We start from the raw sequence: 25,505 nt of genomic DNA on the forward strand, positions 1-25,505 counted from the left end.
TGCTTTCAACTTACCAGCCCTGGCGAACACTTTAGCATAGTTCCCACACGAATACATGTTATGGCTAGGGTTGAGACCGCAAGCCGTCTTCTCATGATGTGTGACATGGCTGGAGTTTTCGAAGGTTTTGAAGCAGAAGCTACACCAGGTGACTGAAGTCGTGAGGGCAGCACCAGTACATGTTGTAAGATATTACCGCAATTTATCACTGCGAGCAACCATCTTTCCACACATATGACACTGCTTGAGGTCATGCTGCTGGTTGCCAGCACACTGACGTTCATAACGGTAGCAGTTATTAGCTGCCATATAGGTAGCAGGGCAGAAACGTCATTTCTGCATGGTTGATGTCATCACAACAATCGGTAGTCTGTGCTCAATGCACGGAACACACGAAGGAAGCCCGACGTACGGAGAACTATAACAGAAGTCTTAAGAAAACAATGTAGCTACCCATTACATGAAAATGTTTGCATACATAACTTCAAACCTACAAAATACAGCTTTAACAAACCAATCCTTAAGTTAGCACTACCTTACCCCGAAAAAAATCTAAAAAATCACTAAAATGTTAAAGTACTGTAACTGACAAGTTACACAGAATTATTAAAAAAATATTCAAAGTCCTGGTAACTGGTAACTTTTACAAATTTTTAAGTACATAGAAGCATTTAGCTCAAAAATATTCAAATACCACACAACAAATGTTTAAGTACAGAGAAGCATTTAGATGAAAATATTCAAAGCCCTATATAGTTACATTTTCAAACAAAATATTAAGTACACAGAAGCATTTAGCTCAAAAATATTCAAAGTCCACACAACTCCCTCTCCACACAAATGTTTAAGTACAGAGAAGCATTAAACTGAAAAATATTCAAAGTCCGCACAGCTACATTTTCACACAATAGTTTTAAGTACACAGAAGAAGCTAGCAGAAAAAAATGTTCAAAGTTCTGATAGCTAACAAAATTACTTAAAAGATCATATAGATAGCTATCTAAAAAAGGGAAAAAATGAATACACAGCCTCAAATCCACTCATTTACACGAAATCCAAAAAATTAACCCACAAACTACAACTAATCATACTAACCCTCAATATAACAAAGAAGCCCCTTGCTTGAAACCAACCAAACATAAAAATTGTTACAATTTTAGCACAAAACGTAGCTCATGTGCAGGTTTTCATAACTCCTGAGTTTCGGTAGGTATGTGATGTGTGCAGGGGTATGGGGTAAAAACATGTAGCAACCATGCAACAAGTATGATTAACCTCTATAGCTTTGACCAAGTACAACCACTTTTGGCTTTGCCAATTAGAGATGGGGTCGCGAGGTACTTTCACAATCATGACTCATCTCTCAAAAATGTCTGAGAGCCTGAGCTATCCACAAAAGTCTCAAGCAATTCACGGCATCGTGGACCCATGAGTCCATCAGCACACAACCATTATCTACACACACAGTTAAACTTCTGCATGTCAATACTTGACATGGTAAATGTTATAGTTGTGAAAGGAAATAGTTAGAAAAATTGAAATCCAATACTTTTTTGGATTCAGAACATACACATACATGTGTGAAACTAAGCATGGTACTTGAGCGAAAACACTAGTTGCTCACGAAACATTTTGTGTAAATAACTTCATACCTACAAACCCACTTTAAATCCATAATTCATAGTGATAAATTATCAAACCAACCCACAACACCATCAAATTATTCCGCACATTAGCATGTTGCAGCTACCCCCACCACCCTTTGAATTCAATCTAACATAAAAATCACTCAAATACCACCAATGTAAAAATTACAAGTCGAAAAATTATGCATGAGTTCAAGTATGGAGGTGATCTCATCCATATCAGTATAGGCTCCTACACAAAAAGAAACAATTAAATGTATCACCCCGGCCACCAAATCATTTAGACCATCCCAAGACACATATAATATCTCTTATGCTGCCATTATTCTGAAAATCACAAGATTCTTTGTTTTTAACACCAGCTACATAGTCATTATCCTCATCATCTTCTCTGATATCATCGACACAGCCATCATCATGATCAACATACTCATCCAGAAAACTGTCATATTTCGTAATCTTAGGCATCGAAGCTTCTTCTTTGTATTGAAACATTCTTTATAAGTGTCCATCAATTCTCCAAGTTCGAAGGCTCCGGAGAAATGGGCTGAAACATATTCTCACTATTCACAATAATGATACTTCCACCATCTTCGGTCTTCCTTAAACCTTCAACATCCTTAATTTCAAGTTCTTTGTCGAGATCAGAAGAGCTACGAACATTCATCCCAAGGAATAACATTCATCAGTGAGCATAACTTTACAAGTCTTACAATGTATTTTTAAGCTCTCTCTTAGAACAAAATACCTGTCACACCGATCAAAACTTAACATTTTATATAGTTGGTTTTTGACATCATTCCTTCTCAATGTAAAACCCCTGTCACAATAACAACACCAGTGACCTTTCCATGACGTTAATAACACCGATCCAGATTTCATATTAGTTTCTACGACAAATGTCAGAAGCAACCTGAAAGTTAAACGCAAACACTAAACTTAAATAGAACATTAAAATAAACTATCAGCGAGAGTTAATTCCGAATTTTAAATAATACATGGTTAAGTAGTTCCGCTTCTCACCAACATATTTTGCAACATGCCGATTTAAAGTAATTAATTATTTATTTCTAATGAAGTAAACCTTATACAAAGTACACAATATTAGTTAAGTAAACATAAATGTTACCCACATATGACTACAAATGTAGTCAATTCGGCAGCAAATGTAACCAATTTTCTCCATCTGTCTACAAATGCAACCCTGCAGCCTATGTATTCCGATCTTCACCCCACTTCGTTTCAGAGTATGATGGGTGCATTCATACTGTTTATAAAGCTATGTTATTATGTAGCATGCAGGATGTATACTTGGTGTTCACAAGAGAAGTAAGGATTTGATAGGTCTCAAGGGAAAGAAAATCAAATTATTGTCAGGAAATAAAGCATAAGCTCACGAAAAAAAAAAAATTCTGACACAGTAAAGTTGAAGCAAACTTAGAAATCCATCGAAATTTCACGTGAAAAAATAGGAGCACTCAGATAAAACCATCAGGGAGACGATGTCGTTTATAAACATCATATATTATCAATTTTTTTAAAAAAGTTCAAATTTAATCTTGCTTAAGCAACATGAGAGTTCTGGCACAAGTCATCTTGTGAACTCTTTGTTTAAGCGACATGAGAGTTCTAGCACAAGTCAGCTTGTGAACTCTTTGTTTAAGCAACATGAGAGTTCTAGCACAAGTCAGCTTGTGAACTCTTTGCTTAAGCAACATGAGAGTTCTGGCACAAGTCAACTTGTGAACTCTTTGCTTAAGCAACATGAGAGTTCTGGCACAAGTCATCTTGTGAACTCTTTGTTTAAGCAACATGAGAGTTCTAGCACAAGTCAGCTTGTGAACTCTTTGTTTAAGCAACATGAGAGTTCTAGCACAAGTCAGCTTGTGAACTCTTTGCTTAAGCAAGATTAAATTTGAACTTTTTTAAAAAAATTGATAATATATGATGTTTATAAACGACATCGTCTCCCTGATGGTTTTATCTGAGTGCTCCTATTTTTTCACGTGAAATTTCGATGGATTTCTAAGTTTGCTTCAACTTTACTGTGTCAGAATTTTTTTTTTTTCGTGAGCTTATGCTTTATTTCCTGACAATAATTTGATGATTTTTCTCTTGATACCTATCGAATCCTTACTTCTCTTGCGAACACCAAGTATACATCCTGCATGCTACATAATAACATAGCTTTATAAACAGTATGAATGCACCCATCATACTCTGAAACGAAGTGGGGTGAAGATCGGAATACATAGGCTGCAGGGTTGCATTTGTAGACAGATGGAGAAAATTGGTTACATTTGCTGCCGAATTGACTACATTTGTAGTCATATGTGGGTAACATTTATGTTTACTTAACTAATATTGTGTACTTTGTATAAGGTTTACTTCATTAGAAATAAATAATTAATTACTTTAAATCGGCATGTTGCAAAATATGTTGGTGAGAAGCGGAACTACTTAACCATGTATTATTTAAAATTCGGAATTAACTCTCGCTGATAGTTTATTTTAATGTTCTATTTAAGTTTAGTGTTTGCGTTTAACTTTCAGGTTGCTTCTGACATTTGTCGTAGAAACTAATATGAAATCTGGATCGGTGTTATTAACGTCATGGAAAGGTCACTGGTGTTGTTATTGTGACAGGGGTTTTACATTGAGAAGGAATGATGTCAAAAACCAACTATATAAAATGTTAAGTTTTGATCGGTGTGACAGGTATTTTGTTCTAAGAGAGAGCTTAAAAATACATTGTAAGACTTGTAAAGTTATGCTCACTGATGAATGTTATTCCTTGGGATGAATGTTCGTAGCTCTTCTGATCTCGACAAAGAACTTGAAATTAAGGATGTTGAAGGTTTAAGGAAGACCGAAGATGGTGGAAGTATCATTATTGTGAATAGTGAGAATATGTTTCAGCCCATTTCTCCGGAGCCTTCGAACTTGGAGAATTGATGGACACTTATAAAGAATGTTTCAATACAAAGAAGAAGCTTCGATGCCTAAGATTACGAAATATGACAGTTTTCTGGATGAGTATGTTGATCATGATGATGGCTGTGTCGATGATATCAGAGAAGATGATGAGGATAATGACTATGTAGCTGGTGTTAAAAACAAAGAATCTTGTGATTTTCAGAATAATGGCAGCATAAGAGATATTATATGTGTCTTGGGATGGTCTAAATGATTTGGTGGCCGGGGTGATACATTTAATTGTTTCTTTTTGTGTAGGAGCCTATACTGATATGGATGAGATCACCTCCATACTTGAACTCATGCATAATTTTTCGACTTGTAATTTTTACATTGGTGGTATTTGAGTGATTTTTATGTTAGATTGAATTCAAAGGGTGGTGGGGGTAGCTGCAACATGCTAATGTGCGGAATAATTTGATGGTGTTGTGGGTTGGTTTGATAATTTATCACTATGAATTATGGATTTAAAGTGGGTTTGTAGGTATGAAGTTATTTACACAAAATGTTTCGTGAGCAACTAGTGTTTTCGCTCAAGTCCCATGCTTAGTTTCACACATGTATGTGTATGTTCTGAATCCAAAAAAGTATTGGATTTCAATTTTTCTAACTATTTCCTTTCACAACTATAACATTTACCATGTCAAGTATTGACATGCAGAAGTTTAACTGTGTGTGTAGATAATGGTTGTGTGCTGATGGACTCATGGGTCCACGATGCCGTGAATTGCTTGAGACTTTTGTGGATAGCTCAGGCTCTCAGACATTTTTGAGAGATGAGTCATGATTGTGAAAGTACCTCGCGACCCCATCTCTAATTGGCAAAGCCAAAAGTGGTTGTACTTGGTCAAAGCTATAGAGGTTAATCATACTTGTTGCATGGTTGCTACATGTTTTTACCCCATACCCCTGCACACATCACATACCTACCGAAACTCAGGAGTTATGAAAACCTGCACATGAGCTACGTTTTGTGCTAAAATTGTAACAATTTTTATGTTTGGTTGGTTTCAAGCAAGGGGCTTCTTTGTTATATTGAGGGTTAGTATGATTAGTTGTAGTTTGTGGGTTAATTTTTTGGATTTCGTGTAAATGAGTGGATTTGAGGCTGTGTATTCATTTTTTCCCTTTTTTAGATAGCTATCTATATGATCTTTTAAGTAATTTTGTTAGCTATCAGAACTTTGAACATTTTTTTCTGCTAGCTTCTTCTGTGTACTTAAAACTATTGTGTGAAAATGTAGCTGTGCGGACTTTGAATATTTTTCAGTTTAATGCTTCTCTGTACTTAAACATTTGTGTGGAGAGGGAGTTGTGTGGACTTTGAATATTTTTGAGCTAAATGCTTCTGTGTACTTAATATTTTGTTTGAAAATGTAACTATATAGGGCTTTGAATATTTTCATCTAAATGCTTCTCTGTACTTAAACATTTGTTGTGTGGTATTTGAATATTTTTGAGCTAAATGCTTCTATGTACTTAAAAATTTGTAAAAGTTACCAGTTACCAGGACTTTGAATATTTTTTTAATAATTCTGTGTAACTTGTCAGTTACAGTACTTTAACATTTTAGTGATTTTTTAGATTTTTTTCGGGGTAAGGTAGTGCTAACTTAAGGATTGGTTTGTTAAAGCTGTATTTTGTAGGTTTGAAGTTATGTATGCAAACATTTTCATGTAATGGGTAGCTACATTGTTTTCTTAAGACTTCTGTTATAGTTCTCCGTACGTCGGGCTTCCTTCGTGTGTTCCGTGCATTGAGCACAGACTACCGATTGTTGTGATGACATCAACCATGCAGAAATGACGTTTCTGCCCTGCTACCTATATGGCAGCTAATAACTGCTACCGTTATGAACGTCAGTGTGCTGGCAACCAGCAGCATGACCTCAAGCAGTGTCATATGTGTGGAAAGATGGTTGCTCGCAGTGATAAATTGCGGTAATATCTTACAACATGTACTGGTGCTGCCCTCACGACTTCAGTCACCTGGTGTAGCTTCTGCTTCAAAACCTTCGAAAACTCCAGCCATGTCACACATCATGAGAAGACGGCTTGCGGTCTCAACCCTAGCCATAACATGTATTCGTGTGGGAACTATGCTAAAGTGTTCGCCAGGGCTGGTAAGTTGAAAGCACATACCAAAGTGTGCAAGGGTCCTGATCCACTATCAACTAAGAAGCATAGAATGACCGCGCTTAAGCCTGTAGTCATACCTAAGCCAAGCACCAGCCGAACATTGCTGGTGACAGAGGCGGGTTTTGTCCAACATCCACGACTTCATCATTGCAGAAGTGGGAATCTGGGGTAACTTGAAGACTTGTGTGGTAGAAAATAATACCAGTTCTGTCAAGGACACATGTACATACTTGGACTCTATCAAGGTTAAACTAATAAGCCAACTTCTAGAGGAAATTGAATAGGATGGTCCACTCAAGTATTACATCGTGCTTGAGTGCAATTGTGAAAAGCCAATGGGTACGTGTGAAGACAAGAGGGCCTTCAAAACCACGAATGTTCCACTCTTTGCAGTTCGTGAAGTGGAGGATGTCATTACTGAATACATCTTTAAGATATGTAAAGAGGAAGAATACTAATTATGAAAGGGGTCCGGATGGTCTCTTTATGGCGACTACAACTACACATTAACAAGCTTGATCCACTTCGAGCTAGCTCCTACATCGAAATACCTACCTGCATCAAAGAAAAATATGCGGTGGTCAATCTGTAAATACTTAGATGAGCACATATGTTTTAAGTGTGCAATTCTGGTCAAGTTAAATGCGGGTGAGCATCTGAGCATGTTAATCAGTGCTACAATGACTTGGAGGGGAAGTTCAACTTCACTAACAACTAGTTTCCCAATCCACTTCGCCAGATACCTCTGTTCGAGAAACAGAATCCTCGTGCCTGCATAAACATCTATAGCATCGACGAAAACCAGATGATTGTAACATCACGAGTCGCTCTAGAAGAGAAAAGATCATCTTTCAAACTTCTGCTCTTGGCCTTGAAATATGCGGTTTTTGTGAATTGTGTGGATAATTGTTTGACATATGCTGAGATGTGTTTGAAATATGATGAATTGTGTTTGAAATATGAGTATTAGTGTTTAAAATGTGTGTTCACATTAGTAAAAAAACACGTCTGTATTCTTTTAGAGGAATGATTCTGAGTTAATAAATTAATTTAATGGAATGAGCTTCCAGATTTTCTTGAGTCATACATCTTTTATTGAGTTTTATTTTTTGTATTGGTCTTGGAATATATTGAGAGATATCCGTTTGTATTGTGATTTCCTGACACCAAATAAGAAATTTCCGCATTTTAATCAGGTGGTACTTGAATAAAAATATCCATTACTCATTCGTTAAATAGGCTAAGTACAGCCGTGAAACACTCGTTTGTAACATGATTCTCTCCCTCCTTGAGGTCTGGTTAATGTTAAGAATTGTGTGTCTATAAAAGCAAGGAAGTGAAATGGTAGCAAAATATTAGACGACTATAATGATCACGAGAAATGTGAAGATGATGATTCTAATAGTACTATCCCAGGTCTTGTTAATTATTTGGAATTAAAAGTTAACGAAGAAAGTAGCATTTTCATGGGTAATTAAAAAAATTACACCAAGTTCTAGTCGCCTCCATGAAATTGAGAGCACTATAGAACAGCCTAAAGCTGAAAAGGTCGAAGACTGCTATGATTCACCTGAAGCTTACAAGAACTAACTATGATTAAGAACTTGAAGCTCACAAGATTGAATACTGTGATAAAGTGTTGAGACCAAAATGATGGAAACGACTTATTAAACTAAATTATTCAGATTAGGCTTATGATGGTCAGTGGGGTGATTACAATTTTAATGGCTTTGAGGCTGGTATTAAAAACGGAACTTTAGAGGTCTTAAAAGTATTAGTAATGAAAATTTACGTAAGATGTTAGAAGCCGAAGATATTTATTATGCCACATGGAAACATTCTAACCTATTGGTAGATAGGTTAAGACTTCTACTTGCCTCGCAAAAATGAAGAAAATTTACCCAATACCAAACAAATATGCTCTATACTTCGTGAAATAAGAAATGTATGCTACATACAACAATAACTTGTTTTGTCTGCATGTGTATAAAAGTGAAAAACCAAATTATACTTTGGATAAAAAAGTTTGTTTTATTTATTGTAATCTAATTTCTAGCTGAGGTTTGGTTCTCGTAGAACAACTTCTAACTTAAAGATGTAAAATTCGTAATAAATGACTAACAAAATGGAGAGTCATAATAACGTCTTGCCGTCAATTGTGGCGGGTACGTGCTACATTGTAACTAAAATCATTTGGAGCCAAATGTGGTTGGAGGCATTGTAGCCGGCTTGAGCTGGTTCCTAACGTTTCCTTTAGTATTTTAGCTAATGTATCCTAGATATCGTATCCTACTGAGTTGAATGTTTTATGCAAATGTGTGCCCGTTTCATTGAATGTCTGTTGTCAAGCCTGTAGCCAGGGCTGAATATGTAATGGTTCAAAACCCCTTGGTCTTGTAGGAAGCATAAAATACATATTTCAGGGATATTTCTGCTCTACAGTAGGCTTTAAATTTGCTGAGTTGGTATTTTTATACCCAGATTTTTTTCTATGTGTTTGATGTATCCTTGTAGCCTCGTGGTCTTGTAGCCTGGTAGTATTGTAAACTCGTAGCCGATTGGAACCTTGTAGGTTGTAGCTTTGTAGCCAAGAAGTATTGTAGCCTTGTTCGAAATAAATAATTAAACTATATGTTCACCGAGATAAAGGATGGGTGGATGAATGATTTATTCCTGCTCTAAAGGAAGTCATGTGAAGGGAGTTCGCAGCAAAAGGGAGTTATATTATGTGGATTTACATGTTACAGAAAATACAAAAAAACTGGCATGGTGCCTGTTAATGTAAAAGATAACTCACTCCTGGAAACTGTTTATTTTGATGCAAATAATCTAGGCGTAGTAAAACTTAGAGCTAAAATTGAATATTTTATATGTATTTATAAATGGTTAACATAAATATTCCGTGTTGTTAAAACACATAATTACCATCCGAGATGTTACTACTTGGAAGATTTACGAGGTTTGGTGATACGTGGCGGATTCTATGGGGAACAAATTCAGCCTACCAAGTACCCAAGCGATTATTAAATAGAAAAATTGATAGATTAGAAAGATGATGCCTTGTTTGTGAAGTGGCTAGGATTCGATAAATGTGAAAATCAGTTGGATAAAATCTACTGATGTCATATAAATTATAATGTTTTGAAATGTTGTAAATTTTTATATTAATAAATGCAAGTCTAAAATAAATAAAAAATGTATTTATTCATGTGCTGTTTGAAACTTTTCACTAGTTACCAGAGGTCGGGATGCTCGTCGAAGGTGCTTAAAATGGTATTAAGAGGCTGGGGACGCGTGGCGACAGGTCTAAATGACGCAGCTATTTGGGGTGTGGATGGTTCATGATGAGAGGGAGGGGGTAGGTCTGCTGACGTCAAAGGCCGTGCGTCAGTGACATGTGTGCTTGGCACGCACGAACAGGACTGCAATAGAAAGGGTAGAGGGGTGGGGACAGTTGAACAATTGCAGCATTAGGATGTATCATTCGTAGTTATCAACAGAGCTAGTAAGATGTGTCGGGCCACCTATGAGAAGATTGTTGAGGATGAGTTCTATGCGTGCTGTCAGGAGGCTAGCGGCCAGGAAGAAGTTCTTGCGATGAATGAAGACGAAGAGTCCAGGGAAGACATCTCAGATGTACCTGTGAACACCTCCGCTCTGACTGTGGAGGACTTTGGAGCTGTGTTGTGCTTGTATAGTTGTGTGGGCAAAGTATTTGATGCTAGTATGGAAAGTACTGCGGAGCGGGGTGTTGTGAAGAGGGTCGGTAACGCCTTCTGTTAACAAGGGGGAGAAGATGGTGTGAAGGATTGTGTGTTTTTTTATTAAATAGTGTTAAATATTATTTTGATATTTTATTTACTTCGACTTCTTGCCACGACTTAAAAAAATACTTTTTTCATTTGATATGAAGTGCAACTCGTAGTGGCAGTAGGTAATGGCTTTGCTCGTAGCGACAGTAGGTAATGGCTGAGGTGAGTGTTGTAACTGCATCATATACACTGTAGCGATCACACATTAAGTTGAAACGTAAAATGTTATGTGTCGGATGTGGTCTCGCTCGTGAAGATAGGGGATCATCTAATACTGTACAAATGTGAATCGGTATTTTTGTTTGTAGCATAATATTCTCGTGAACGATTAAAGCTGCTTGTTTTTTTTCTTTCATTAAAAATTTTAGGGGAGGGAGATGGATATATACCCAAACATTTAAAATATCTGCTTCCGTGCAGCTTTTAAAACATGGGTACGCAAACATGATAAGAGATTATTACTTGTGAGTTAGGACTCTGAAAAATTTCTGGTCAGCTAAGATGGAGTAATAAATGTTTTTAAAATTATCATTACTTTAACTAACGCATCCACAACGATAGTATTGATAACATATATTTTAGTTAAAACCTGTAAATGATTATGCCTTTAAGAAAAAATGGTGGTTACAACAACAAAATGACTGGATTTTTGTGGATTTTGTCTATAAGGTTCATAACAACATTGGTACGGGATAGAAAGTCGGCCTTACATACACTAAGGTGCTTTAGGATGGTGATGACATCATCGGATGAAATCAATATGGCGGAATCCAGGATGGCTGCCTCCAGCAGACGATAATGGTTTAGATTATTGTTTTTATAATAAATTTATTTTAAAAGATGGTGGTGTTACGAAAAATTGCGACAGGGATGAGTGGGGTGTTCGATGATGTAATCGTAATGTAGAAGAGTGGGGCGCTCGATGATGTAAACGTAATGTATAGGAGTGTGGTGCTAGATAATTGTAACATTTAATTAAAATTAAATTATTAATTTTTATTTTTTTTAATTAAAATCGGATAATAAATAAGGATTTTCAAGATGGCGGACATGACGTCATAATAAGGTGGAATGTTCTAGAAAACAAAATGGTCGTCGGGGTCAAAGGTTAAAGTCAAATCCAAGATGGCCGCCGGAAGTGACGTAATCCAAGATGGCGGCCGGAAGTGACGTAATCCAAGATGGCGGCCGGAAGTGACGTAATCCAAGATGGCGGCCGGAAGTGACGTAATCCAAGATGGCGGCCGGAAGTGACGTAATCCAAGATGGCGGCCGCGGATCCCCGGATCCCCAGCCATCAGCCACTGTCCCAGGACATACCAAATACACCTACTAATATAAGAGTTTGATATCATTTGTTTATTATATTAAACATCGCAAATCAAGAAATAAAAAATACCCCCAGAGAAAAAGCCGAAATCGTTATCTCGAACTGATAAACCCAAGGATGTACCTAAATACGTATTTAGGCTTGTTTTAATTTTTTTATTTCTATTTGCGTTCTTGAATTTCTTTCATGACATACAGTGAAAAAACTGCAATGGCGTTTGTCTAAGAAATTTATTGTAAAAAATCAAAATTCCCCATTCCATGAATCATTTGGAATATTTATTTTTCTGCGAAAAGGAATTTATTGTAATTGAATGAAAATTTGCAATCACTGCATGTGAAGTTGCTTGTCTTGTGGATTGTAGCCGCGTCGGAAAGGCGAAGATATCACCGACATTTCGGTAAAATTTGCAGCCGCCATCATCAGTTAAACTGGCGACTGCGAGGTCGACCGAAACGTCTGTGGTATCCCCACCTTCAACGCGGCTAACAACCCAGAAGCAAAAGCAACTCCAGACAATGAGCACGAAAGCCTGCGACCTTCGCAACTGTGCGTGATGTTCACTTCGTTGCGTTAACACGGAAAAGAATCCAGATGTTAACCTGTGATCGCGGACACGTGCGCAGATCATCAACCCGGGCAGCGTGAGGACTGCCATGGCTGCCACCGCCCTGACGGAAGAGATGCTCAACACCATACCCATGATGGAGGCGGAGGACATGGCGGACATCGTCGTGTACCTCTTGTCTACGCCTCTCCGAGTGCAGGTGAAGCGAACAAACGTTCCGTCAAATAAATACGTTCTCAACAGAATAACCTAATATAACAGGTAATAAACTATATACTATAGGGCGTCCAGTTGTCGAAATTCGAACAGAAATTTCTTTTAGCAACAAATTTATATAAAACAAGCTGTATTTCACTCATACCTAAAGCACAAATGTTACAAAATAACAGTGAGCCTGACATACAATGTAAACAATGATATTCCAAAGATAAATAGATAAACTGGACGAACTCTACTATGTGAAAAATAAAAATATCTGTTTCCATGGATACGAATGAAACAGCCACAATGCAAATACGTGTGTTTGTGTTATTTAATTAAATGCATTTTTAACACATATTATATATAAATTATATCTTTCTGCAATATTCTTCTCCTTATGAACTTTAACTATGCAAAATCTCACACTACTCCACGATATTAGGTTTCAAAAATCAATAACAACACTAAATACAAAATATAAATATGATTTTAAATTATAAAAATTATTACAAATTAATTTAATAAAATATTCCTTACGCCATTGACTTTAAAGTACTTGGTTGGAAACTTACGAAGGCAAAAATTAGTCAATAAAATTTAGAATAGATAAAAACATAATAAAAATATTTAAATGGACTTAAGGAGGTTCTCGATTCGATTCCCAATAGATTCACTAATTCATATTTTCGACACAGCCTTCGTCTTCAATGTCCACCAACTGTCTGACCCCCAACACTTGAACCAAGGTGCCTATATATGTGTTAATCCACGTTCCCCCCATCTTTCATTCACTTTTTTATTGAAATACTTCCTAAAAGGCATGGCTACTGATTAGGTACATTTAATCACTACAGTTAGTTAAAGAAATGGAAATAGAGATATGTCATGCGAGAAAAACCACTAAAGGTTCTTAATTTTGTAAATTCAATGTATTTGTGTTCCAGTTTTCACCATGGGAATAAACATTCTTTTTTTGTTTCAGGTGCACGAGGTAATTGTTCAACCAAATGGTGAAACGTTTTAGGTCTTACAGAAAAACACAGTGATTCAACGGCTTTGCTGTATTTGGAAATAAGGATAACAATGCATTTGTTAATGGTTCTGATAAGTGACGATACTTCGGCTTTTAAGTTGAAACATTATTTATTAAACAGTGATTTAAACTGTAAACTGTGTGACGGTAAATGCATGTGATATTTCACGTTTTTATTCATAAACACTGAAAAATGTCACATTTACATTAAAGAATAAAAAATAATTATTGTAATAAAATAATATGTGATCATATCTAAGACGTTTTATTATATGGTGAGACAACTCCAAACTTAAAACATTGAAGCTATATTCCTTCAATCGAGTAACTTTACTTAGATTGGAGACATTTACTATCAAAAAAAGAAAAATTAATAAACTTATAAATTTCGTAACTAAATAGAATGTAGGATGTAACTATAAGCGATAGTTTTGGGTAGTTACAAATTTATACTTTATGGCAGTGTAATAATAGTACTATGGTGTGGCCAAGATTTTTTTTTAGAGAGTAGAAGAATTCCTTTGTATGGTGACTTATTATCTCAATTTATTAAATATATATTTTTTTGTTTTGTTTTAGAGAGTAGAAGAATTCTTTTGTATAGTGAGATTATCTCAATGAATTATAAACTATCATTATTGTTTTGGCTGTAGCAGTGAAATATTTGGTTTGTTTGATAGGGTATCATGTTTCACAGTTATGGACAAAGCCCTCAGGCGAGACAATGTCCAATATAATAGTGTAATAAGAATCATATTGGTACTAATTCAGCGGGGGGGGGGGGGGGCGGCTTAATTGTATCCCCTTGGAAAGGGTACCTTTCAGACTTATGGTGGCGGTAGTGTAGCTGGGTAGGAACTGGAAAGGTACCCTTTCCGATTTCTTAAAATGCATATTATTTTCTGCTTTAAAATCCTGAAAGTTATCCCCTTAGAAAGGTAACCTTTCCAGTTTGCGACATGTTTGTGCTCGGAATGGTTAGGTTAGGTTAGGTTAGGTTAGTTTAGTTTAGTTTAGTTTAGTTTAGGTTAGTTTATGTTAGTTTATTTTAGGTTAGTTTAGGTTAGGTTAAGTTAGGTTAGATTAGGTTAGGTTAGGTTAGAGGGGATAACTTTCACGATTTTAAAGTAGAAAATATTATGCATTTTAATAAATCGGAAAGAGTACCTTTCCAGTTTATTTTCTGCTGTGTCATTGTACAGAAAATCCTGAAAGGTACCCTTTCCGAGGGGATACCTTTCCAGTGCATCTTAACATTAAAACCGAAACATTTTAAGAAATCGGAAAGGGTACCTTTCCAGTTTCTACCCAGCTACACTACCACCACCAAAAGTATGAAAGGTACCCTTTCCAAGGGGATACAATTCTGTCGTCCCATTCAGCACTTACAAATTTGAGTACTACCGGTGTGTTATTATCGAACCCGCATCCATTACCATAGGAGCAAGGATACATTTTTTTTTTTTTTTAAATTTTGCTCGTCGGTAATTTTAATTTATAACGAGCCAAACATCACCACCATTCATAAACCCTTACTGACGATATTGACAGTTCATATTCATATTATGTGATAACATGAATTTTGAGACTTCGTGAAATATTTGTGACCAGATGAAACCCATGTCCTAAACAGAGCTTGAACCCTAAATACGTATCTATGAAGGCTAATGTAAGAAATGTGTTTAATAGCTTGAAAGGAACTCACTGGGAGAACCGTAAAAGTGCCATAATGAGGTAAGTATTATTGAACAAAAATGTTTAACAACACATCAGCAAGGAATATTAACGGTAAACTTCATTAAAACAAATCAAAACACTTGAGCGAGTGTAACATCTAACATCGGTAACGAGAAAATTTGTGTGTTCTTATGTTGCAAATACACTAATAATACGAAACTCGGAAACAAAATATAACTTATAGTTATTTAAAATAATGCCGAGCCTGTTAAATATATACGCATTGTATTTTCAAATATATTTCTTGATGCGAATCACACTTAATTTCCGTACCAGCCGCTAGAATTCGCTGCCGGAGCAGCTCGTCGATTATAGAATCATTCCATTCGTGGAGCGAAATTTTAAACTATGTAATGAAATGGCTCCAATAGAAGCAAAAAAAAAAAGACATGAAAAAATACTAAACACCAGCTTTGGACCTGATTTTCCTCAAGTTATTTTATTTAAATACTATCCATTATGTTTAAATTGATTAAACAGTTAGTATTAGTTTCCTTTTTACTTTGTGTACTTCAGCACCGTGGTTACACATTTCCGTTCCATGTGACTTCTGTTCCATTCACAAAATTACTCCTACCAAATGTAGTACATCAAAAGCTAATATGATGCAAATCAAAAATTGTTATTCAAATGGGAAAGTGTGTGCGGTGGATAGTTCTAATTTTGACTTCAATTTCAATAATATGACAAAGATGGCCCACACCTACTCCCTATCTATATCACCTCTATGTAACTAAAGCGTTTAACTTCCATGTGCAGAATACAATACTAAACCTTGGTTACATTCGCGGTTGCATTATGTGTTCTTGTAAACATTGCAACAGAGTGTGCACATGCATTATCTTGTAATCCTCTAGACCGATGGACTCGCGTGTTATCGCCTGAAGTAAATATGGTAGATAGCAATTTTTAGATAAAAAAAACTCTCTGCGCCTGACGATATTCCACAGCTATGCTTTGAATAATCTATCAAACCATGCAGCCAGATAACTAACAAATAAAACTTCAATTACATATATAATTTAAATGAAGGATAACCTATATAAAAATATACCTATAGATTTTTCTTCGTATGAATAATTTCAAATAAGTTTTTCAGGTTAACAATCCAACACTGATCTTACTTTATTTTATGTTAAACTAGCTGACCCGGCAGACTTCGTACTGCCTAATTAAATTGCAATAAAGTCCTGTCAAAATGATTTGTAATGTGACATTTTTTTGTTCCTACATATTTTATAGTTGGGGCAAAAAATTCTCCTGAACAGCACCGTCACCCTGGTGATAGGGTGTTGTGAATAAGAAATATAATTAAATAAAACATATAAATAAAAAGATAAATTTAAAAAATAAGTAATCTCTTTATTGTTAATCATGTGAAACATAATAATTTTTATTTTCATTGTAGTGCATGATTAGATCGGTAATTAGCTTGGTTTGTAGCATTTCGGGTTCTTCTACCTAAATTGATTCGTCTAATAGGAGGCATATCTATATTATAGATTATTTTGTCACATGCAATAATTAGCGATCATAGGTAAATAAACACTGCACAAAACACTATATAGGTAAGAATTTGTTTCGTGTATAAGTTGACAAAAGCAAACTCATTAGGGTAGGTAATCTAAAATCCAAGAAAAAAAACACTGACATTGACAGTTTGTTGTTGTTTCAACTTTTTTTTAATTTGATATGACTTGGAGTCAAATCCTTCAAGCCGTATTTAAAATAGGGAAATGAAATAATAAAAACTTAAACTTATGAAATACTTTTGGTAACGCTGGTTTTGTTTGACTGATGTAATGACTTGAAAACTGATGCAATTTAAAGTAAAACAAATGAAATAATATCGCAAAGCCGACCAAATTGAACTATTCGATTTCGGTTTATTTATTTTTTTTTTTGTTTATCTGTGCTCCAACGCACACTGTTTTGAAAGATATGATTGAACTTCATACAGAGGTAATAAAGTGCAAATTGACTCTTTGACGTTAGGAACATACCTACATTGTTTAAACAACAATGAGTGCTCGTTTTAGTTAGAAAACGTTTGTATGGGAAAAAGAAAAGGGCTGGTTTTAAGGTTTTTCCGGCAATTATTAGAATTTTTCTCGCCGTAAAAACCATCTTTGAACTTCAACGAACATTTAAAAAAAAAATTGGCCAAATTGGTCCAGGCGTTGTTGAGTTATGCGCTTACCAACACATTTTGCGATTCATTTTTATATTGTAGATGTATTGGTAAATCCAATAATTTGTTAGGAGCATATTTCAAACGTTGAGACTGCGAACAAAAAAGACAAATTTTAATCCAAAGTAAATATTATTCTTCATATAAATATTACAATATATAAAATATAAATTTAAAACAGTATCACTAATTTAGTTTATTGGTGAAAATTTAGTTTCTGCAAGCTAAATTTCTAATTGAATAACACTTTCTCACATTTTACATGATAGATTTGTAAAAACTGTGCAGAACGAGATACAAGTTAGATAGAAACCCGCGAATGGTACAAAACCCATTATTACATGTGCTGGTGATCAAAATTGAATCATTAATCACCTCCTCATGATTTTCAGCACAATGATCTTCACAATGCAGTACTAGTCGTTGGCTAAAAAAAAAAAACACTTAAAAAAATAGTAGGCGAAACGTGGTACCTAGATGTTTGATCTTTATATTTGATTATAATAGTGTTACTTTGATAATTGAAATTTTTTTATGGTATAAAATCTAAACGCATGAAAGAATGAATTTGGGTTTAACGCCTCGTCAATGTCGGGGTCAATCGAGGATGTCAGGGGTAATGCCATGGTAAAAAAAAAAAAAAGAAGAGGAAAATATTATTTTGTGCCGGGGGGGGGGGGGGGGAGGCGGTTGCTTAGGAAGTAGCCACTGAAACTTTCGCCACGATTCTCCCGTGTAAATTATCCGAGTTCGACCACGACAGGAATTTAACTTGATCCCGTCTCATGGTTTAGTGATTTAAAGTCAAAGATCAAGTGCATATAATATGGAAAATTTAGAGATATATATTCTACCCGTTGGCGCTAAACCGGGAGCTTGTATACACACACTACATAAATATGTGAATATATATATATTTAAACCACTTGAATTACTGGAAATACCAGTCCAGTCATTAGGGGAGAAGCAAGTTTTTGTACCAAAACAAACGTCTGTTTTGACAGAAGAATGATGCATTTCAGGGGGAAAAATAATTTTCCCAATTCTACTCCCTTGGTCCGATTTCGTCTATAAATTTATTGGATCGAGATTTTCCATGCCTGTATTTTGACGTGAATGCGACATATAAATCGGAATTCGTGTTTGTAAAATGGTGTGTTAAGAAAGTGGGATAGATTTTGAAACATTATAAAATATAAACCGAGCCTAGTACAGTCTAGTTGCGCATATAAATAAAAAAATATATATATAGGGTAGTGGTCAACGCATGCACCCTTAGAAACAGTTTTCTTTTATATATAAAAGTCACTACGAGTAATAGGCAAGTTTATCTAACGTTAGGTACCGATTGATTTTCATTTAATTTGAGAAAAAAATTTAACACCCGCGTTAAACAATTTGTGTAAAATAAAATTCATACTGTACAGAAAATAGTAAACTATTTAAACGACGTTTGAACTTGTTTCTGATATAACAAATGTATGACGAAATAACGATGAAAAGTACAAAATATTGCAATGTCGAGCCATATGGCAAATTGCAAGAAACGGCTATTAGAAGAAAGAAAGGTTTGGTGAAAATACCAAAAAAAAGGTACCACTCGCTGGTCCCAAACGGACCATATTCTGCAGGGACGGACGTCGGCCGCCTTGTGTGCAGGACAGGCAGATCAGCTGGTAATATGACCATCGATCAACCAAGTAAGTGACGTGCAATATTGACATTGTTCCCTGATTGACCACATTCTACAGGTTAACAGTAATCTACATTCAAGCGGCAAGCTAGTCCATCAAGCATCGGTGCCCCATTCGACCACTGTCCTTTAAATGCTGCCTTCAATCTTTATTTACATTATAATAAACACTGATATTGGCAACGATTTCGGAAGCAACGAGCGCGATTGAAACTTATTGAAATGAATGGTTCACCATTCCTCGAACTGTAGAAGAAAGAAAATGATTGACTTCCAATCCCTGCCATACATTATTGATCATACATGATTAATTATAACTTTAACAACATTGAAAAAACTTTTATAACATTCTCAAGATGAGTGTGTGTATAGGTAGTATGTATAGTCGTAAACATAAATTAAATTATGTAGCTCATAATTATTTTACTCACCCAAAAAAAAAGTATACTTCACCAATAGTTTTACACAAATCTTTAGGATCTTTGCTTGTTAAAATTGAGAATAGAAAAAAAAAATCATAATTTTTTTTTTGAAAATTATTTCAATATGTGGCTGTATAATTTAACAGATAAAAATAATTCCTTATTTGATATTTAAGAAGTATTTTCTTTACGGTGGTAGCTTTTATTATATACATCTAAAATTCAAAACAATTGTTTTAAGTTTTTTTTGTTGTGATTTTTATAGAAGAGTTTGTAGAGTAAAATACAGCATGTATACATTAAATAGACTAGAAAAACTTGCACAGGGTAGATTTTGTTAGTGTTAATATTTCCTTTTATGATGAAAATAAGTTAGTAATAATAATAATAAGCTATTCACAGCAAATAAAGTGTTCCCCTCCACACTGCATGAGAGTATAACTGTCGAGCTTTCTCGCGAAAATAAAAACGCTGTCGTGTATTATTTTCTTTTCTTTTTTGAATTTGTTTTAATTGAGTCTCAGGTCCAGGTCTAAGTCATACTGTTAGTTTTGAATAACTTGAAAAAGTGTTCCAAATTTCAAATTGGTAACGTGATACCGGAACATATTTTAGTCACTATTATCATCTAGACCCTGACAAGTCAGTGTACAATAACCCTGCTCGTGTCTAAATTACTATAATCTTATAACTATCACCCGAACCGCCATCTCATGCATAGTGTTGCGTTGTGTTTCTGTAGTTTATGGGCGAAAATCTTTAGGATTCCCAGGGGGCCCACGGGATACAGTTTATCATTCCCATTGCACAGTTATGATTTTGCAAGCGCCATTTATAGGTGTTAATTTTTCATGGCTAGTATGTCAAATAATGTCAGAATAAGTTTTGAGTTTTACTAGGAACGAAAAATATTTCCAGATTTTCTACAGTTTTCTACAGTTTCAGCTTCTATTCAGATAAATTTTACTTAAAGACATAGACTGCTTAATTTATCTCGCAAATACTCATAGCAGTTTACAACTCATAATATATTAACTAAACAATTTACTCAATGAAACTTTAGATGTTTTTTTTAAGTCAAGGGAACACGAAAATAAATAACTAGGGGAAATTTTTCTGGAAGACTCTCCATGATAACGACGGTAATAAGACAGTATTTTCTTCTAAAATCACCTCTAAAGCAAACTGCTTAAACGGTCCGCGTTCTTGAACATGAAATCCGCAGTTGAGGAGCGACGCCATTCTTCTGCGGCTTACCCTAGCTTGACATTGTAGCCTCTGCCTGGAAAACAAAAAGAACTGAGCGAGGTAAACACACAGACGGTAAGCGTTTGAGGAAAAAAAAAAAAAGGGGGGGGGAGAGATATATGTGGACTGTCACGTTGCCTCCTCGAAGACCTTAGTCTGTAACTATGGATGGCAACGATACATCAATACATTAAAAATAAAATCGATATTTCTGGTTAAAATAATAGATTTTTACCACAGGTAAAAAAAAAAGTTATATCGACATTTTGTTCCAATAATTTAGAACCAAAATAATTTTATTTTAAAAACTAAAATCCTATTCGGGATAAAAAAAAATCCCAATTTGAAAATTTGAATTTTTTTCAGGGTTTAGGTAATTTTATTTTAAAAGAACTTTATGTTATGTAAACTTAAATTATGATTTTTAATCATTAAAGCAAGGACGATAGTTTCTGTATCATGAAAACGCGAATCATCGAGGGAAAAGTCGATTTTGAATCATTATCGATATATTTGAAAAGGACATATCAGAAGATGGATACCTGGACGTGTGTGAGCATGTCGGGATGCCCAGTTGCAGTAGTCGCAGCGCGGGCATGGAGCGGTGGGGCGGCAAGGTGGCCGTGGTGACCGGAGCCAGCGGGGGCATGGGGACTGCGGCGGTGCGCGCGCTGGTGCGCAGAGGCCTCAGCGTGGTGGGCCTGGACCGACAACCCTTCGACGACCAGGTCGGTGCTCCGACTGCCGACTTTATAACTAGGCAAAAACATTTATTCAGCCGTTCACAAATATTATACATATAAATCTATATTACTATTATTTTTAATTTTTTCTCAAGTTTTGTTTTCCTGTACAGATATTTTCCCCTTCAGACATTTTTTTTAAACAATTACAGTTTTTTTCTTTAGTTTTAATTTCAAATTCCCCAAATATTTGATTTTGTTTGAATAGTGAAGACATTAAAAAGTTGATTAACGAGGCACATGTCCAGCGAGGAAACGTGCAGTGCATGTTTAGCCTTACATTTGAAAATTATTTGTTCAATAAATTCCTGTAAGCGACCATCAAAAGAAGTGACGAGCAGAGAAACGGAAGATATTGAACCAGGGCAAAGGCTGCACAAGTTAAACCAAATATCGTAAATTGGTTAAACACAAACACATTGGCGGTGGTAAACTGGTCGTGGATTTTATTTAAAACTTATTAACTACGTAAGAGTTCCACAGTCTGAGTACTGTTACAGCAGATGTGTCTTATACGATTATATATATATTTTTTAAAGGCCTTCTTGTTATATTAATTTTTTGAACGCTTTAAATGGACGATTTCCTCCGTGTTCAACCGTATCTGCGTAACTAAAGTCGTTCCAAACTTATTGGGAGGTTGCATACATGATATGCTCCGTTGGAATTTAACTATGAACACAGTAAATGCTTAAATAGTTTATTGTTTCACGAAGTACACTTTCCTTAAAAAAAACTCAGTGTTTTTGAGATTCAACTCATTTATTTCAGAAATCCATAATCAGCACACATTTGAGTTTATTTATTAAAAAAAACATGTCACGTGATTATGATTTATTTACTGTCAATAGTTTTAATATTTGTTAATCTGAGCTTAATGTAAAAAAATTAAAACAATACGTTTATAAGTATTTTACTATTGTTAACATGGGTTAAAATTGAAACAATTTTTTTTTTTCAGATTGCTAATAGTTTACATAATGCGAAGGGAAAGTTGTTTACCATCACAACTGACGTGACAAAGGAGGAAGATATCCTGTCCGCTTTCGGCTGGGTGAAGGATAATCTCGGAGGGGTGGACATTTTGATAAACACTGCTGGAGTTTGTCATCGCAGCAAACTTTCTGGTAAGCAGTATGGTGTCGCACTTAAAACCAGATCTCAAAAAATAGATTTAAAAACAGAAATATTTAACTAAGAACCTTTAAAATTAAGTGGCCTTTCTTATTCTAAATGATTGTTTAATTAAATTAAGCAGCAGATCAAAACGCAACAGGAGATAAATTTTGTTCATGGTGTATGAAAAAATACTACAATACTACAACATGTTATGGGTAGTGTTATGGCCATTCTAACGTTATGAAATAATAAAAGTTCAATTGAATTTTTAAAAGTTTAACTGGCAAAGTGACCTGTTTCTACCCTATTCAAAGACTCCACAATACTAGTTTATAACATACCCATCACTTTAATTAGTAAATGTTGTTTTTTTCTTTCTCATCTGTACTTAGCCTAAAGCAATTTAGAACTTAAACTATATTTTCATTTTTACTAGTAGGCCTATCTACCTAATTTGGAGGTATAAATGTTTTCTGGCCAAATAAAAGTCTTGTTGTCTTTAAAATAATAATTATTGTGATGAATAAATATACTGCTGTGTCAACAGATATATGTGATTCATGAGATGCAGTTATTAGTGCCTTGTAACTTAATTAAATGTTATCATTACAACGAAATTACATCAGAAAATCTACTCTATAGATTGGTTTTGGAATATCTGTTATAAAGCTTAATAAGTTCACTTTTTTGTGTTCAGTTTTGAATCTGGTATTTGTAATAGGTTAAAAGTTGATTGTAGATTGTAAGAAGAGAAATATTATACTGAATTTATTTTATTCTAATAACTTGTTAAATCGGGCTACGTATTTGTTAATGAAAAAATACTGAATGCCATAAACTAAAGTAAATAAATGCCCTTTATTTGCCGTATTTATTCAAAACTCTTATAATGTAGTTTTTATTTAAATTATTTTTAAGAAGACCAATTGAACTGTTCTAAAATTTCAGTGCTAAGACCTGTCAGAAAATAGATGTGTCGAAACTGACAGCCCTATTAGAGGATCCATAGTAACAATATTAATGGCTTAGAGACACTAACCATTTGTAGATTATGATACTAAGGTACCTTGACCAAATAAGGCCATGTACGCCAATAAGGCCATATGATTGTTATAAAAAACAGAGCGCGCATATAAGAAAGTAGTGGCGTGCCCTTGTATGCAGCTGCCATCTAGTGGGTAAACAAGAAAACAGAGGCCGCCACTTCGTTTAGTAGCCACGAGGTGCGCGCCAGTTTCGTTCATGGTATGACGCGAAGTGGCTGATGTAATATTTTGGTGAGTGAATTTCTATTAAATCTATGTAAATAGTAAAGAAAACTAACACGTTTTATATATATTATTAAAGCTCTGGCTGTCTACTTTCGTATGTAATATTAGTACTAACCAATATTTGAAGTCATTATGATATAAGATGCGAAACGTCGCCCATTGCAAGTGTTCCCATTAAGGCCAAGGTGAAAATGGAAGGGTGTAGACCAACAAGGCCATTTGGCCTTATTGGTCTACACACTCTAAAAAACCGTAATTATGGTGGCACATGTAGAGAAATATTTATTTATACATTACAGATGCACGGTAGAAAAGTTGGTTCAGTTAGCTCACAAGTCTAATGTAATGTTATGTCATATTGCCACGCAAATTTAATTTCTATTACATGTAACGTAAAAGTTCCATACTTGTAGCTAAAGTTACGTAGATATTACTGATATTTTGCAAACATGTCATTAAAATGACAGTACATAAATAAACATTCCACAAACAAATCACAGTCTATGTAACAGTAGTGACATGTGTCAATTCCATCGGAAATGCAATCCCTCCGATGGTTATTTTTAAAGGGCAGCGTCTGAAACCAGATTTCCACAATGGCATACCTGTTGGAAGTCTGATTTGTATGTCTAATAAGGGTTCTATGACGACTGCTCTGTTTATTCGTTGGCTCGAACACTTTGCTCGATATAAAATGAACGGAAAGGTACTTTTGATCTTTGATGGGGCTTCAAGTCACCTTGACGCGAACATTGTGCGTGAAGCAGATCAGCGCGGGATTGTACTTTACTGCCTACAAAGTAACACAACGCACGAATTGCAACCTCTGGACAAATCCCTCTTCAAGCCATTTGTTGCTGGGATGATGAGTTGTTGTTGGCATATGACAGAAAAAAGGACTTTAGACTGACTACGACCACGTTGGGCCCTATTATTAGCAAGGTTTGGGCCAGGTCAGTAACAGCACCAAACATCGTCAGCGGATTCAGGGCAACAGGTATCTATCCCTTCGATCCCCACCAAATCCCGAACGAGGCATTTGCTCCTTCTTCAGTCACTGAACAGCCACATAATGATGTTACAAACGAAGAAAATGTAAATGACTTGGATCATTTTAAAGGACCAACGGGAAAAAGGAAACGTCTTATTACTCGACCAACACAAGTGAGTGACACAACCGAAAGTGATACAGATGACTCTTTCAGTGGAGAGGATAACATGTCATTTACTGAACTTTTGTCAACACCGCAACTGAAGAAGGCACCCACAAACAGAAAAAAAATCCTTAAACTACAGGGGTCAGAGAGTAATACTTTCATTATTCGAAGAGAAGGAAACACCGGAAAACATATCCACCAAGAAGAAAGGAAGAACCAT

At 35.3% G+C, this 25,505-nt stretch overlaps 1 protein-coding gene across 1 annotated transcript in view; it reads left to right on the top strand.

Moving 5' to 3' along the window:
- The window catches only part of LOC134542290 (uncharacterized short-chain type dehydrogenase/reductase y4vI-like), a 45,641-nt gene that overhangs the window by 15,084 nt on the left and 5,052 nt on the right, over nucleotides 1-25,505 (top strand). The window contains exons 6-10 of the mRNA XM_063386438.1: nucleotides 12,529-12,669; nucleotides 13,654-13,681; nucleotides 21,109-21,235; nucleotides 21,570-21,723; nucleotides 22,700-22,865. Coding sequence (XP_063242508.1) covers nucleotides 12,529-12,669; nucleotides 13,654-13,681; nucleotides 21,109-21,235; nucleotides 21,570-21,723; nucleotides 22,700-22,865 — 616 coding nt within the window. The remainder of the gene's footprint in view (nucleotides 1-12,528; nucleotides 12,670-13,653; nucleotides 13,682-21,108; nucleotides 21,236-21,569; nucleotides 21,724-22,699; nucleotides 22,866-25,505) is intronic.

Source organism: Bacillus rossius (assembly GCF_032445375.1).
Source record: "Bacillus rossius redtenbacheri isolate Brsri chromosome 4 unlocalized genomic scaffold, Brsri_v3 Brsri_v3_scf4_2, whole genome shotgun sequence".
In the NCBI taxonomy this organism is placed as follows: Eukaryota; Metazoa; Arthropoda; class Insecta; order Phasmatodea; family Bacillidae; genus Bacillus; species Bacillus rossius.